The following is an 18,590-nucleotide window of genomic DNA, read 5'->3' as shown; positions in this document are numbered from 1 at the left end:
AAATTGTTGAGGTTGAATATTATGTAAATCTAGATTACTGACTATATTTTAAAAACCAGTCATTGAAACAGTTTGCCACAGATAAGAAATCAACAACAGGTATGTCATTAATTTCTAGTGTTACTGCTGGATTATAATGCCTAGTTTGACCAGTTATTTCATTTAACACTTTCCATGTAGCTTTAGAATTACCGTTCCAGCTATCAAATGTTTCCTTTAAAAAAATTCTCCTTTCGTTCCCTTATTTCTTTCTGCAATTTGTTTCTAAATTTTAAATAATACTGCTTCAGTTTTTCATTATGTGAGTGTTTCTTAACTAGTTCAAAAATGTGATTTCTCCTCTTAATTTTTGAGCAAATAAAATCATTAATCCATGGGTTTTTAGCCCCCAACATCTTATTTTCTGTTATCTCTACTTTACGTTGCAACAATGATTCACATAATACATTTAAGAATTCATCAAACGCAATAGACGCATTCGTCTGGTTGTAGACATCAGTCCAATTAGCGCCTCTTAGCAGCTTATCTATCTATCCTAGAATAATCAGTGTGATAGCGGGGGGTGGGAGCAGGAGAGGGAATCACAGACTCGTCTCCCCCGACTCCTCCACCACAAACCTGAACAATCACATTCAACATTGAATGGTCCGTCATGCCTGCATGTATCACAGACGCTTCTATAACAATCTTATTCTTATCAGATACTCTCATATACACATGATCTATACAATTTTCAGACTGTTCCGAAACTCGTGTTGGCTCCTGTATTAACCCTAGAACTGGCGGTCATTTCATCCTGTAGTGTCGGGCTGTTTTGGAGCTTCGCGCAAGGTTGTTTTAAAAAAAATTATTAAAAATATAAAATAAAAGCAATATAAAGAAAAGTATATATTTTTGTGTTCAGGATTAAACGTAGAATTATACTATATTGTAAGATTAACCAAACAAAATTTTTTAATAAACACTTTTTTTAATCAAATATAAAATTTACTAAAAATATTTCTTAAATTTGGGGGGACCATACCTAGCAAATGAAGTTATAGTGAGATATATTTAAAAGTGAGATAGCCATTCTGTGTCAAATTTTATCTAGTTTCAGAAAAACATAAACATTATACACATTTATGAAAGCATCATAAAGCTATAGAACAAAAAGCAGCGATGCGTATAAATTCTGAAAATCAGGTGTACACGTAAGACTTTGGTAAAACAAGTTTTGCTAATACATTTATCTATGAATACATGTTATATTGCATATTTTATTACTTAGAATAAAATAGAATATACAGTACTAATAAATAATTACCATACATTGTTTTTTGAAAAGTAAAAAAAGTTGCATTTTGCCATTATTCAAAAATTTTGCATTTTTTGTTTAGTAAGTGAAAACAATAACAAACTATGTGAAATGAATTTTAGCCAAGTCATTTTGCCATAGCCTACACAAAGCCGGTAATTTCTCAAACATATTTCAGTAAATAGAAATTGATTTATTCTAAAATATATATGTTTACACTACTACGACATCAAACAACACACTACACATTAAATACAACACTAAAACACGCGTAAAACTATTAAAACTTACAAATATCCACAGCTCGGCACGAAAGTGATACAGAACGGCAGTGGCAATATGGCAGTCACAACAAACTGCGTCGTTTTCTTTTACGTTCAAAATGACAAGCTTGCTACGTCATAACCATAATACAAAGAGGAATAAAACTCATCTGTTCCCTAGCATTTTTCTTCCCGAATCTAATGGTGCATGAATTATATCGATACGTTACCGGAGTATATTGTAAAAAGTAATTATACGAGGGAATGTTTGACCGACAAAATTATGTCGATTAACAGTTCTAGGGTTAAACATTAAAACCGATTTACAGCCATCAAAGTTTTATGGTTATTTACAGAATCATTAAACATATTCGAGATATTAATGTTTATATCGCCTATAAATAACACATTTCTAATTCTTTTATAAATATTCAACTGCAATGGCTTACAGTTAACATTTTGAAAATTATTATTAATATAAATTGCTATACCTGCAGCTCTGTAGTCATCACTTTACATTTAGTTATTTGGTTGTAGTCTGGTATTTTGTAAAAATCTCTTTCATTGGTGTTTATCCATATTTCAGACAAAATTATAATACCAGGAAAAGTGTAATTTGTATTCAACTCAACAACGAAAGTATCGAAATTTTGTCTCAAACTTCTACAAATCGATCATTCATTGAATATTAAAATATAAAACTAACATAGTTTATTTGAAATACTTTAAGGATGAATATGAATTTTAAAATGAGAAATACAATACTGATCAAGAAAACAAAAGAAATTAATACATACACCACACTTAATATTGAGTGATATTTCTTTAGAAATAAATGTATTTAATCCTTGATTTAATTTTACAAAAAAGTAAATTACAATTTATCTAGGTCAGCTTGACATATCACCTGAATCACATCAGTTCCATTGCCTTTCCATAGGAAGATTTTTTCTGCCATGAACCCATAGATACTTGTGTCCTTTTTCCCTCTTCGTCTGTCGCGCCACTGCCAAAAGCCGCCTCCTCGCCGGTGTCAGGGCTTTGTTCATATACACTGCTTGGTCCATGATCATGTTCATGTGCCTCGTAGACAGTTCTCTCTTGATTCTACGTTTCTTCATAAACTCCTCCTTGTCTATTCGCCGCACAAACTTTACAATAATGCCCGTTGGAGTGTTGTTGGGTCCCACTTTGTTACATAGTCGATGGCATGCGTCGATCATCGAGTCTGTGACAGTCAGGTCCAGGGCTTTTCCCACTTCCTTGACAATTTGAACTACGTCCTCGTGCTGCTGCATCAGAATTCCATGGATTTCAACTGCGTTGGCACGGAAATATTGTTCCATATCCTCGACATGGTGTTCCAACTCAGCTACCTTTCCATTTAACTTTTTATTCTCCTCCCATAGCTCATCAATTATTTTGAGACACTTTTCAACTGATTTGTTTTGCTCCTTTATAATTCTATTATTTTCCTCTACTTTTTGAGTTAGAAACTCATATGATTCATTAAAACTCTTTCCCTGCTTTTGCTGGCCTTCGGCTATTTCCTGTATTTTTCTCATTATGTCCACAAGAGTCAGCTTATCTTCTTGTGCTTCGGAATCGAACCTTAGGCTCTTCCTTCTCGCTACGCTGCACGGCTGGCACCTCCAGACTAGGCCCTCAGAAGTTATACAATCCAAATCAGCCTTATTCATTTTCAGACAAGTTCCATGGAACTCCTTTTGACAGTCACTACACATCAGTTTAGGCTGTTTAGAGGTTATAGATTTCGCACAGATGTCACAGTTGACCATGATGATAATATATATGAAAAATAAAAGAGAAAAACCAAACAAATCGCCAAATAAGAGTAAACTGCGAATATTAAACACCTTCAAATGAAAGCAAAGCACAGAGTTCAATAGTACACAACATGTGGTTAGCACGAACTTATAACTCTGCTAAATAATGCCAGAACACTATCACTATACGATCCGTCTTATCTGAGCGCTGACTCACAAGTGACTCATAACTAACTGACTCATAACTGACACACTACCATTTAGCTTAACCCTTCCCATACGGTAGACGGATATATTAGAATTGTAGATTTTGACCAAAATGCCAAATACAGTTATATCCAATATTATAGATTATGTCTCTTGGAAAGTTTTTTAGTTCACAAAAGGCCTTCAAAATGCCTGGTGCAAGCTCCATGCTCATCGCGCTTGCCAAAGAAATATTTATAAACGACCTTCACTCAGCAACAGAGGGAGGGGAGCGCCCTTTGTCTAACTCTGACCACCTGCTTGTTGTCAGTTCTGCGTCTCCTACAGAGCCAAAACCAAACATATTCGTGGCGTGTATTGCTGCTATTTTGGTTGTCACGAGTGCGAGTCTAATATTTATTATGAAACTACTACAACTCTGAAATAAACAGTTTTGTAAATAGTTTTTTATTTTTATCAATAAATATGCTAATTTTGAGTAAAATGCCCTATTTTATGCTTTTTTTGCTTTTACCTTTTATAATTTAGTTGTAATAAAAATTAGCAATGAAAATTTTGTTTTACTCGTCTTGGCGTTATAGGAAAGTTTATAGATTTATTAGTGGCATGCAAAGGTTTAATTTCAATACATGTTTTAAAATAAATATCATACTTAATAAGTAATCATGGTAAGATTCAAGATTCAAGATGTCTTTATTAGTCATTAAGTAACATAATTAGTTACAATAGACTTCGTCACATTATTGGGCAGTAATACTTAAAAAATTAACAATTTTATAATTGGAGACTTATTTTAAAATTAACAGGAATGTTACAGGAACTTAAAAAACTAATAATTGGTATAAATAGAGAGTGGTTGTATAAAATTATTTAAGAAATAAGAAAGCATTGTAGGGTAAATATATATAAAAAACACAGACTGGACAAGAAACACAAATAACCCATACAATTAAAACCCAATGAAAAATGTAACAATATAAATATTTAAAATATGTAAGTCAGGTGGTTAAAACATAAAATCTCCAAACTATAAAATAAAGGTTAAAAACTTAAAACTTGACTAGACAAAATTATAAACTTAAGGAACTAATATCACAGGCCAAATATTCATTCACAGAGTAAAATGCCTTTTCTTTAAGCCATTTGCTTACAACTCGTTTAAACCTATTTATATTTACAATCCATCCTCCTTTTGGTAATTTATTAAATAGTTTTATTTTCATATAGATATGACTACCTTTTGTTTTTTCAAGCCTGGTCCTTGGCAGCTCTAACATGTACTTTTTTCTAGTTTTATAAGTATGTATGGTTTCTCTAACAGTATAACTTTGCAGATTTGCTTTCACATCCAGTAAACAATAATATATGTACAAACAGGGCAATGTCATGATATTTAAATCCCTAAAAGCTTGCAGGCAAGATTCCCTTTCATTAAGATTTTTTATAATTCTTATTGTTTTTTTTTTTTGCCAGACAAACACTTTATTTGAATGGCAACTATTTCCCCATAAAGAAATTCCATAGACTAAGTGGGAGTGGAAAAAGGCATAGTAGGAGGTTATTAGCATTTCTTCGGTGATGCAGAGTTTCAATTTGCGCAATAGGAAAATTACTCTCGCCAATTTAGTACAAAGATTTTCTGATGTGTATACAAATGTTAACATAAATAATGCATGTATGTGTGTAAATGTGTGTATTAATATTTAAGTACGAGTTTAGCTATTTTAATTATACATGTTTTCCCATGGATTGAATTTTGATAATTTGCAGGTTACTTTTTTAATTTAATGAAATTGTTTTATTTATTTTATTTTATTTACATGTTAACAAAGGGTTTACACTAGTAAAATTATAGCAGTTCAGAAAAATTCCACAAAAATATCAGTGGTTTGAATTATAAAGTCTACAGCACACTGTATTCTCTTTTAGCACACAAATAATAATAAATAGAACCTTTGAAAACTTTTTAACACGAATAAATGTTTATACAACATATATATATATACACAATATAATAATAATGTAATGACTATATTATAATAATGTAATAAGTATAATATAAAAATAATAATATCATAAATATAATATAATAAGTAATATTTGCATATCCAGCTTAAATAAATAAATAGACAATAACCCACATAAAAACTGATAAACTTTAGCATTGAGAACCAGCTGTATATATGTCCATCCTGGATTTCAATACATAAGAGCGATGTTAAAATTTATTCAATTGTTATTTATTCTTTATTTTTGGTTGTCGGACTCTGTAAGATGTTTCATCGTTAAGATAATACATAACCAAATAAGTTTAAGCCTTTCTAATATTATTACTGATTACTTAACAACAAATTTTGAAGTCTTTTTTACTAAAATGTTTAGTTGCACACTCCTTCATTATGTCAAAGGTATGAACAATATCCAACTCAAAAAATAAATATTTTATAATTTAATTTTTTGCTCAATATTTACTGATATGCATAACACAATGTCTCAAAACCAAACAACTCATACAAGATTTCTGAACATTTAAAAATGCATAGTTTTGTAATTGAATACAATGATGCTAAGTGTATGCTTATGAGTTTGTTAAGCATAACAGAATTTAGACTGTAACTTAATAAAAAGAAAATGTAGTTAATGTTTGTTAATATAAGCACAATAAAATTACTTATATGAAATTACTTACATAATTTTCATAGGACAGTCTCCCTATTTCATGCTTCAGAAAGATTTCATTCTGACTCTGTGGGCTCTTGGTTAGGTTTGCCGAGAGCAAGCTCTGTTGTTTCTCGTTCTCGTCTCTCAGCCTGTTCAGTTCGGTCACCAGCTCCTCCCTCTCGACAACAGAACGCATCTTCACAAACTGCAGCTCATCTTCTAGTTGTCTACAAACACAAGTTAGAGCAATAAATAAATAATTATTTATAACTCTCTTAAAAAGAACAACTTGAGCCAAATCAAGTCACTTTTTACTCATCCGAAGCAATCAAATATGACTCAAATTTCTGCAGACATCTTTAACCCTTTGACTAGAAATCCCGCAACGGATTTGGGAGCGCCTTACGTGCCGCCTGCAGTAATCCCGATAGTCGTGTGGGAAGCACTATGACGCTAAATAGCTTTCATAATAATGTTTCGTTGATGAATAATATCTTGCTTGAATACAAAGCGATCTAGCGGAATAAATAAGAAACAGTTTCAAGTAGTTTTCGCTATTCCCAATAGATTGCAGTTGCTCTTTTATTTATTTCTTTTACACCCAATTGATGGTATTCAGGCCATATGACGGTATTCAGGCCATATGACGGTATTCAATCAGTTGTTGCAAGTAATCAGCTGATTCTATTTCTGTTTGTAGTGAATAAAGGTTGTAACCTCACTTTTACATGACCGATTGCACTGATTGTAAACGTTTTGTTGTGTTTATCGTGAGTAAATAAATGTGGCTGCTTGTGTAATTACTGATTACGTAAATGGCACGAAAAAGACTTACAGACGAATTTTTGGCTAAGATGCTCCCCTGAGACTTACTACTCTGCATTTTCCTGCCACCATCCCTGCTTCAGCTAAGGACAAGTCGAGGAGAGCATCCACATGTGCAGATAGACCAGCGTTGGCGAGCAGCGGCGTGGTGCCAGGACACAAAATATGCCGGGATTGTGACATTCCGCTTTGTATGTCCGACTTGTTTTCATGCCTTTCGTACCATCAAAGATTTGTATACTGTTACTAACCTGTATATTAGTATGTTTATGAGAAAATGCTGAATATTTTACTTCATTCATATATTTTGTAAATATAATAACTTTTATGCACAATTAGATTAATTCCTGTACAAATACAAAAAAAGACTTCAAAAACGTTTAATTGAGTGTTTTTTTATAACACACCTACTGCAGTAAACCCAAACCACCTTAAAAAAAAAAAACAAAATTTAACATAAAAAAACTAACTTTTTAGGGCACTCTTACTGAGAAAAAACCCACCAGTCAGAGGGTTAAACTGGAGTCTAATGTCAGTCAGTGCCTGTATCTTTTAGTGGACATGCAAGATACTTAGTGGTCATTAAGGTCACTGGAAATGCTGTGGGCAAATCCGACGGCCTTGTCCTGCCTGTACAGTTTAATAACTTGTGCCATATTAGTTTCTTAAATACATAGATTATCTCACACAACAGTCAATAGTAGTGAGTATAGGTTTACAAACTAAACGTGTACATAGAAGTGGATTGTTACAAGCAAGTATTTCCACTTAGAGCACAGCTGGACCATTGCGAGTGTGACTGGACTGACAAAACAAACAAACACTTGAGTTGTGACAGTTACCAGAAGTTATGATGAGTCACGCTGCTCATTGTGTCATACTAAAACAACAAAGACGCATTCTCATGCATTTGATGGACTTTTGTAGAATTAACATTAATACAACATGTTGTTCTGAGATATCGTGATATATTTCGCTTCGAAAATTTACAGTAGATTTAATCAAAAAGATATTCTGTTTATAGCACATGAAGGGTTCAGTTTTCTGCAATATGTAATGCCATTAAAATATATATTGCTTTGTTTAGGTTTTGTAGTAAAAGTATTTTTGTGATCTTTACATTTCGTATGTATTGTTGATGGCATACAAGCCCGTACATATAAATCTGAACAATAATCTCAATATTTCTTAAACATTTCAAGGAAAAATTTTAACATTTTCAATGCATGTAATTTTCCTTACACACATGGGAATTGAATAATTACAATAAAACTTTCAATACGAAAAATTCTAAAATAAAATAACATTAAAATGCCTAATTTACCGTTATTTTTGGAAAACTTAAATTAATTACCTATATAAAAAAATCAAAACTTTAGTAACAAATTACTTGACATATGCTATTTTATGTGAAAATTTGTATTTCAGGTGAAATATTCTGTGGCATTATAAGTTAAATAATCAAAAATTGTATATTTAAAATAAATGACTAGCTGCTAACCAACCTGTTTATTTTCTTTTGTGCTTCAAACGCTAGAACAAGCTCTCCATCCTCATTAATGAGAGACATGTCTATGTCCTGCGCCGTGTAGTTGGTGGTGGCTATGCTCTTCAGGCCCTGGGTCTGATTGGCCAGTACGCTGCGCAGCTGTACACACTCGTCTCGGAGGCGCACCAGTTCTAATTCTTGCGCTTTGAATTGATCTATTGAACACACAGATTCTTTAACTACCTAACACACAGATTCTTTAACTACCTAACACACAGATTCTTTAACTACCTAACACACAGATTCTTTAACTACCTAACACACAGATTCTTTAACTACCTAACACACGCTTCTACTCAGTATGAAGTAACATGATGAATTACCAAACTGACTATGATAATACTGTCTATATTATGATTTTCTCGAAATTTACGTAATTTTTCAAATGTTAAGTAATCCAAATGTAAGTTTTATTTTAACTTAGTGTATATTCAACGATTCAATGATTCAACATTATTTAATGAAGTAAAGACATGTGTATTGGCTCGAAAGATGTGTATTTACTATATCAATGGGTTAAAGGTAGAGTAAATATTTTTTAATATTATCTAGATCTCTGTATGAGGTACGGCTTGACTTTGCATACAGTGTTGTTATTATAGGCAGGAGGCATCAGAATAAATGAATTTATTCCATCATAATAGTACATTGTACAAAACATAAGACTCACTTGGAATTAACTGACCACTTTTGCAAGTAATGTGGTCAGTGGACAACAATACAAAACATGATTGTTATCTGAGTCCAGAAAGACAGTACACGTTGTTATCAGCCTGGCTGCTCTTCGTGGCGTCTAAACACTAATCACTGATAAGGTTTCAACACGAAACTTTCACTGCACACGACGACTGCTATGCTTAATATGAATGTATTTACAAGAGCAAATGGTTAATAAGACATTATTATACTTATATATACTAAGACTACAGAAGCTATATACATATGAAAAGTGAAATAAAACATTACCTACATTATTGGAAATTTATATAAATATATACATAATTATGTAGTATACTATTCGTAAAACGAGTTACAGTTTTCATTTAAAAATAATAACGTTCTAAGCTTGTTACAAAAATTTCTACTATTTACAGATAATTTGACTTCAAAAGGCAATTTGTTGAAAAAACTCATTATAAAGCATTATACAGAACATTATAAAGAAATGACCTTTTAAAAATGGATTTATTAACTTTTGGTGTTCTGAACATACGACGGTCTATGCTTCTGGTGGCATAATTTAGGTCCATTGTTCCCAAGTTACCACTTTTAATGTAAAATAGTCTCAGGACTTTTAAAAACAAATAAATGCTGTAGTGGCAATATCTTTAATTGACAGAAAATGGGAAAGGAGCTATCCCGTATTCGTTTGTATGCTATAATTCTCATAAAATGATTCTGTATCACTCTTAGCTTCTCTATTAAATATTTAAAAGCCCCTCCCCAGCAAACGTTTTCCATATTGAAGTCTAGAATTTACCAGAGCAAAATAAAGAATTTTTAATAAGCTTTCATCATAGAAGTTTCGCAAAAAATAAAATTTTCTAGTAATCGATTTAAGTTTGTTTTGCAATAGAGTAATGTGTTTTTCCCAAGTTAATTTTGAATAAAAAATTACTCCAAGGTATTTACATTGAGTTTCCTTCTTTATATATACTTACAACCACATAGATTATTTATGCTTCTTGTACAGCTTAATTTGTGAAATTTGAAATCATTATTAAATTTGAACTCATTAAAAGCAAAAATTTACGTATTTAGTTTTATCAATGTTAACAAACATTCTATTTACTTTACACAATCGTCTTAAAATTAAAAGATCCTCATTTATTTGGTCCCACAAAAATTGTGAATTTTTTTAGAATAAAAGATTGCAATATCGTCAGCAAATGCGCTAGCCCTTCCGTTGAAATTATGCGCTAATAAATCATTAATGAAAATTAGGAACAAAATGGCAGATATGACACTGCCTTGTGGCACGCCTGATTTGACAGGTAGCGGAGTGCTGACTGACTGGCCAACCCGCACTCGCTGCTCCCGCCCGGTGAGGAAGCTACGGAACCAGCTCAAGGCCACACCCCGCACTCCCACCGACTCCAGCTTTAATAGTAAAATATTGTGATCCACTAAATCAAATGCCTTTTTAAAATCTATGAATAAGCATGTCCCTGACCCAGGCCATATGACCTTGCAGCAGTCAAAGTATTCTTACAGAACCAAAACTTTCCTTCCAGGTGATTAGCCTCTCTGATTGTTTATCAAATTGATTATAACTAATAAAATATGTAAAGCTCTATCATGCTTAGTAAAAACGTTCAGTCAAATACAGTTTCGAGATTAAAATATATTTTTAACATATATAACATTATATGTGTAAGATTATCTCGGAACGTCTATGGTAGTAAAAAGTGAGAATAGATGTATATATAGTTTAAGTTATAGTTATTTCATTTAAATAATCGTATAAAACTAAAATATTATAGTAAATTGGTTATAAGAAATTATTTGTGACAAGATAAATAAGATTCTTCTCTGTTAAAAGCAAGTATAACATTTATATTCTATTTTAATGATAATCAAAAATAGAACAATTGTATAGGATGTTTCTTTATAAAATTGCTTGTCAAAAAGTCCACATTACACTTTAAAGCCTAATATGTAATGTACTGTTAACATTACTTTTTTTTTAAACATACGTTGTTAAGCCGTGTTTTACATAGGAAATGCATTAGTCTCCATGTTGTGCAATTTCATTAGATGACGTAATATTTTAGGTGTAATATTTATTTGTATATTTTGTTATTTTATTAACTGTTATATTTGTTAATTGTTATACAGATTAAAACACATTTTTTGATAAAAACAAATTATCTTACATCAATTGTATACTGATGTTAAATGTCTACTATTTTATTTATGTCATTATGCTAACATTTAATTGATTTATGTGACAAAGCCTATAGTATGTTATTTAACGGCAATAAACAAATTGGATTGAATTTTCCTCCAGTAGTACACCTAACAATGATAACATACTCACTCATGAGCTCCTCTGAAGGTTTTCCTGGAATGGACTCTGCCACGGTGTTCCTCAGAGTCATCAAGTCCGCTCGCAACTTGCTGTTCTCCATCTCCAACTCTTGCAGCTATAAAACCGCTAGATTAAAATTTTACCAAATACCTTGAAATTGGCGTAGAAGAGAATATGTATAACGTATGAGACAGTTTATATCAGTTGTAATTCAAAATAATCCTCTGAAATAACCTCTGTCTTATTGGCATTATTTTTCAATTTAAATTTAAAAATAAACACTACTATTATATACTTTTTATTTCTGTGAGGCCTTTCACAAAATTCACTTGTGAAATAGAAAATGATGATCAACTCCAATTTCTAGATTTAATAATTATGAAAAATACTACTGGCCATTTTGAATTCTATATATACAGAAAACCAACACAAAATGTCATCTCCCTTCACAAAAAGAGCAGCTTTCCACAACTTAATCCATCGGCTTTTACATACTCCATCATCAACAGAAAATTATAAAAAAGGAGTTAAAAAAATAAAGGACATTGCGTTATTTAATGGCTACAAAACTGACATGATTGACAATATGATAAAAAAAATTATTAAAAGAAATTCTAGAACAATCCCTGTATCAAATCAAATGTAAAGAACCTGAAAAATGGATATCTGTTTCCTACAACAATTTATCTACAGATATTACTAAAAGTTTTGAAAAACATGCCAATATTAAGGTATCTACAAATTCCAAAATTAAATTAAAGAATATATTAGGAAATCCCAAGAATAAACTAAATGAAGGAAAAAAATCTGGAATGTATCAAATTAATTGTAACAATTGTGATTTAAAATACATTGGCCAAACTAAAAGAAAGATATAAAAGAGAACTAAGGAACATAGAGCATATTTAAAATACCAACAAGAAGAAAGATCGGCCATGGCAAAACATGCACTTCAAACTGGACACTTTTTCAAATACTAAATTATTAAAAGAAATCCAAAATAAAAAATTCCTCGATGCATATAAAACAATTTTTATAAAGAAGAACCAAAGTAATCTAGTAAATAACGAACCTGGGCCTTTTGAAAATTCACCGTTACTTTATTTGATCTAACTAAATATCAACTTTATTTTTTATATATACATAGACGTACTGTCCTGTAATAGAATATTATCTCCTTGTATCTTTAATGACATATGCTTTTATTTTGTACAAAATTGTTTATATTATCATTGTAACCACTTTTATTCAGTCAGTGGGTCTGATGATGTGTTCCTTGAGCATGAAAGGCCTCACAGAAATAAAAAGTATATTATTGGAGTGTTTGTTTTAAAATTTATAACCTCTGTATTGTACATAGAAGTAAACGTGTTATATCCTAAAATATAAGTCAATTCTTATGGGGTACTTTTTCAGACGAAGACCTGAAGGAAGAACCCACTTGACTCAGTCCTGACACAGAATTCACGGAACAAACCTTGAAATTGTCTTGGGCCTTGTGTTCCCCGGGCAAGTCATCGTGCTCCTCGAGTCTGCGGTGGAGTCTGTGTCGCTCCTTTTCCACGAACTTGAGCTTCTGCTGCAGTTTCAGTACCAGTCCCACATCAACTGACTGAAAACAATTAAATCTATTTAAATTTAGCTGACATGCTATGTATGTCTCATTGACATCATTCTCTGTTTTGTGTACAAAATTAAAAGAAAAATATCATTAATTCAACGAAATTAAATAATTATTTTGAAACATGTTACTATTACTTCTGTTTTTAATATGTATTTTATTGTATATAGTTTAGTTTTTAAAATGCTTTGACACTATCCATGTATATGTAATTTATATATCTGAATAAAGTATTATTGAAATAATCGTTAGTGAGAGAATGCCCCACTGCAATCGGAAGCAAAAATCTTGTAAACATCCCATCCTTACCTCCTAGCAACCCTGGATCCTCTGTCAAATATTGGTTTATTCCAAGTTAACTAACTCTAAACAAGTCCAAAGTTCTCCCTGAGAAGCACCCTGTGAGTTCCATCCCAGTTACACAAAACCCTGCAAAAAACTTGCCTATCCGATAACCAGCTTCTATCTTCACTGAGTAATATCCTTCACTGATACTTGGCAAACATTTAAAGTAATTTTCAAGTACAGTGTTGACACTGCCCTGCCGAAGGCTTTTACATCTGAACCCCTCTGTAAATACGAGGCCATGACTGAAAAGTTCAAAATACAGAGAAAACCGTTTCTAGTCACAGCACTCAACACAACCAAAACATTGACACTGGTTTACCACAAAAATAATCTCTACACCCAAGAAGGATGAAACTCTTTCTTCAATGATCACCAAATCCCATAGCTAACTTAACCATACCTTTTTCACCCCATCTTCCCACCCAACAGACACAAAATCTGTAGCATTTTCTTATACACCATGCAAGTTTACAGCTCACAACTCAGAAATGAATCTCCCCCTTCAATGATTACCAAATCCCATACCCTTTTCACCTGATCTTCCCACCTAAAAGACCCAAAATCTGTAGCATTTTCTTATATACCATGCAATTTTACAGGTCGCAACTCAGAAGAATGAAACTGCCCCTTCAATGATCACCAAATCAAATAACTTACTTAACCATACCTTTTTCACCCGATCTTCCCACCCAACAGACCCAAAAACTGTAGCATTTTCTTACACACCATTCAAGTTGACAGCTCTCAACTCAGAAGGTTGTGAAACTGCCCCTTCAATGATCACTAAATCCAATAACTCACTTAACCATACCTTTTTCACCCGATCTTCCCACCCAACAGACCCAAAATCTGTAGCATTTTCTTATACACCATTCAAGTTGACAGCTCTCAACTCAGAAGAATGAAACTGCCCCTTCAATGATCACCAAATCAAATAACTCACTTAACCATACCTTTTTCACCCGATCTTCCCACCCAACAGACCCAAAATCTGTAGCATTTTCTTATACACCATTCATGATGACAGCTCGCAACTCAGAAGAATGAAACTGCCCCTTCAATGATCACCAAATCAAATAACTCACTTAACCATACCTTTTTCACCCGATCTTCCCACCCAACAGACCCAAAAACTGTAGCATTTATACACCATTCTTCTGTTTTAAGTGTTTTGTGTGTACAGTTAGCATCCACTACTTGTGTGACTGTGCAATGATTATGCAGTAGTACAGATTTCCACACTACTGGGATTTATGGATGCAGAATAATATGTGCTGTTAACTTTCAAATTTCTTACCTGCTAGAATATATCATTAATAATAATGAAATATAGTATCAGAGTTTATTGTAACTTATTATGGGCAAGTCCATCAATTCCCTTTAGGCGAGTCATACTGATTGATATATAATTTAAAAAACTAACCAAGAATAAAAAATACGCTTTTCAAAATATTCAACAACTTTCAGCATATTTAATAATTCACATTCAAATTTATTTGAGCACTAAGCACATTTAACAGGCAATAGATCTCATAAAAGACATTAAAACAATTAAAAAGACAAGAAGTTAGATTACAGAAGGTACAATAAATAATTAAATAAAAAGTATGTACAATGGCCAATAGCTAAAACTTAATGATAACAATGTCACTAAGATAACATTTTTTCTAGTTAAAGAAAGGATTATCGGTCAACCATAAAGTAGAGGCAATTTATTAAATAAAGTTATTACAACATGCTCAACATAGGACAGGGTTAGGCTGAGTCTACTATACTCTAGGTGGACTAAGTGAGAATTTCTAATATTGTAACAATGAAAGTTGTTATCGAGTTTAAGTGTGTGTAAATTACATTTAACATGCAGTAAAGTAACAAATATATATATTGGTTTACAACAATTAAGATTCTTAATTTTCTAAACAAAGGCTTACAATGGTCATTTAAAGCTGAAAATGATAAGATTCTAATAACTTTTTTTGCAGTAACAAAACTCTTTCTATTCCCTGAGCATTGCCCCAAAAGAATAGTCTATTAGACAAGTTACTATGGGAAAAAGTATAGTACACATTTTTAAGTAGTTGGCAGGGACACAATTCCTAAAATGTCTAATTAAATATACAGTACGAGCTAACTCAAAGTTGTAAATATGGGGTAGCCATGTTAACTTACTATCCAATGTTTGTACTAAAAGTTTGACATTGTCTACAGAATAATTCATATCTGTTTTGAGAGTAAAGCTAATAATTTTAGTCTTGTCTGTATTAAGTAAAAACTTATTAATATTATACCAACTAGTTGCTTGGTCAAGAACATTACTCATGAACATATTCAAATTAACTAAGGAACTGTCAGTTGAATAAAAGGACACATCATCAGCAAACATAATAGAGTTAGAAGCCACAATACCACTTAAATCATTGATCATGACAAGAAACAGAAATGGACCAAGGACCGATCCCTGTGGAACACTGTAAACCACTTCAGTGTCACTTGAGAAAACCCCATTAACCCATTGCGGATCGTATTGTTTTGGCGCGCGGGCACGAATTAATTTACGGCAGCGGCCGCACGAACAGCAATGGTGCGCCACATCGTATCGCTCGCTATTGTATACTAGAAAATTCAGCTGTAAAGGTATTCAGATGGAACATGGGGCTACTGGGGTATCCGTGATGTAGGAACGATAACACGCGAGCAAGGTTCCGGGGTGGCAGGGATGATGTCTGAATCATAGTCTAAATAAAGCGGCTCGGGCGAAGCGATTACAGCATCCGGGCCATTGTCTAGACTAAACCCGCCAACATGTACGTCTGCATCGATTAGTTGTGTCACTAACCTCAAAAGTATTATAATAACAACTGAGGAAAACACCCAATCAGAAGCGCTAAAAAGCAGAGAGTAAACTCATATGAATGAATTTTTCAACTTCGACATACAACTGCGATCTGTAGGATATTTATAAAACTTTAAACATAGACCGTTATAAACACTCTTAGATGACAAGTGAAGACGATCGCCCGATCTATCAGACACTAATAGAACTATTTGGAGGGAAACTTAAAAGCAGATCGCTTTTGCGACCTGAGCTCGTCATCGTGCCGTTAGGCCCAGCTGCTGCGTGACGAGCCCAGCTCGTCAGTGATCCGCAATGGGTTAACAAAAACCCTCTGACATCTGTTACTTAAAAAGAAACCAATGAAATCAATTTCGCTGCCAATTATCCCATAAAACTTGAGTTTTTTCAACAGGCAAATCAAAATACAATGGCAATGTTTGATTTAAAGGCAAAGGTAATGTGTGTTTTGTTTTTAGTATAAATCTCAGTTATTTGAGAACACATTTCAATGAAATTACTATGGTATGTTTTTATACAATGTATTTAATGTATTTTTATGGACTTACACTAATTTTTTGTGTATTTTATTACAATAAGTAGTGAATATCCCACATTTTAGAAAACACCTTTTATGTTAAAATAGGAGTTTGTTACAAAAACATCCTTGTGTGAGAATTAGAAAATCTAGTGTGTATTATGTTATACACAACATTTTAACAAATACATATGAACAAAAAGTATAAAACTCACTACAAATAAAAAATATATAGTTAATTTAGCCAATTTTGGCCAATTACATTTCATATTTTGTACACATACTCATCAGCAATAGATGGGTGATTTTTGGTAGTAGATGCCTGTGATAAAATTTCTGAAATTGAAAGTGGTACGACTTTACTTTATGATTGTGAGAGATAAATGTCATTATGCAAAAATATTTGAATTTTAAATTTTATAAATAACTTTATGAGTACAATTTACGTTAGTAGAAGTTTGAAAAAATATCATTATTTGTTAAGTAAGTATATGGAGAATTCTCTCAAAAATACTAATATTACAAAATAAATTGAACAAGCGGATGCTTCATGCAGTGGCTAACTAATCTAGACACTAAGTTAATTACTGCAGAAGCCAACCAGAGCGTCTGTAGGGACCGACTCCTGTGACATTGCAACTGCCTTGCTGCGGTTCATTGTCGACTCTGGTGTCGTCTGTGCACTCCAGTCACTGCTGCGGTCAGTGTTACGGCTGCTGGCTGAGCGTACAGATCCATAACCAAAGTCCTGATGAATAAACCATAGCATTAAATTTGTTATTTTCATATTAAAGAAATGGCACTGTGTAAAATAATATCAGGAACTACTATGAACAGTGAGTCAAGTGTGAGTAAAAGAATATTTAAAACTGTGTAATTGTAAAAGTTCTAGACTTAAGAATGTAATTTTAGACAGCATTTTTAGAAATGTTTCAGCAATTTCAGAACACTATCTCATAACTTCACCAATACCAATACCAAATATCAATATTTCTATAAAGTAGAAGTTTGCTCTCTTATTAGGACTGCCCAGAAAGTTATCTTTATATGGTTATAAAAATACACTGTGTCAAATTAAACTTTTCTAAAGGCATGAAAAAGACGCAAATGCTACATAAATTTTACTCACATTAAAAATGCCTTACCCACAATAAAGCATTAACACAATTATAGTAGTAGACTATGTTTATATAATTGCCACAGAATTCATCTGCCCTCCACGGTTCTACTATTGTATAATATTTACAATATATCTAGTTTAAAGTAAGTGTTAGCTTCATTACTTAGAATAACATTTTTTTGTTATCATTTAAAATAGTTTGGTGCGTTCCACTACAGAAATCAATAAACTGGTTTGATGGACTTTAAGCTCTGTTATCCGATGAGACGATCATTTCTTATTGGTGGGCTGATATAGTATTTGTCTGTCTGAGAGCGTTGGACTGGACGCTATTCTCAGCATTGCCGTCCTGGACCTCATCTCGTCATGATACAGAGTGTGAGCAGTCTCTCAACAAAGTCCGGTTCTCTTACCCCTTTGTACACCCCGTTGGCAGTAACATATCGCTTTATTACTCGTCTCGAAATGAACTAGTCTGTGAAGACCCCCACTTCATCTACGGAGTGGTAA

General features: G+C 32.6%; 1 protein-coding gene across 2 annotated transcripts in view; it reads right to left on the bottom strand.

The window, feature by feature from the left end:
- Positions 1 to 18,590, bottom strand: part of LOC124368829 (unconventional myosin-Va) — a 147,304-nt gene that overhangs the window by 38,239 nt on the left and 90,475 nt on the right. For both annotated transcript variants that reach the window (XM_046826238.1, XM_046826237.1), the window contains exons 21-25: positions 17,562 to 17,708; positions 13,098 to 13,232; positions 11,630 to 11,735; positions 8,546 to 8,744; positions 6,244 to 6,442 (exon numbers count right to left, since the gene is read on the bottom strand). In XM_046826238.1, the coding sequence (XP_046682194.1) occupies positions 6,244 to 6,442; positions 8,546 to 8,744; positions 11,630 to 11,735; positions 13,098 to 13,232; positions 17,562 to 17,708 (786 nt within the window). The remainder of the gene's footprint in view (positions 1 to 6,243; positions 6,443 to 8,545; positions 8,745 to 11,629; positions 11,736 to 13,097; positions 13,233 to 17,561; positions 17,709 to 18,590) is intronic.

Source organism: Homalodisca vitripennis, chromosome X (assembly GCF_021130785.1).
Source record: "Homalodisca vitripennis isolate AUS2020 chromosome X, UT_GWSS_2.1, whole genome shotgun sequence".
Taxonomy (NCBI): Eukaryota; Metazoa; Arthropoda; class Insecta; order Hemiptera; family Cicadellidae; genus Homalodisca; species Homalodisca vitripennis.
Note: the sequence above shows the minus strand (reverse complement) of the source record. Positions and strands in the feature narration are given on the sequence as shown.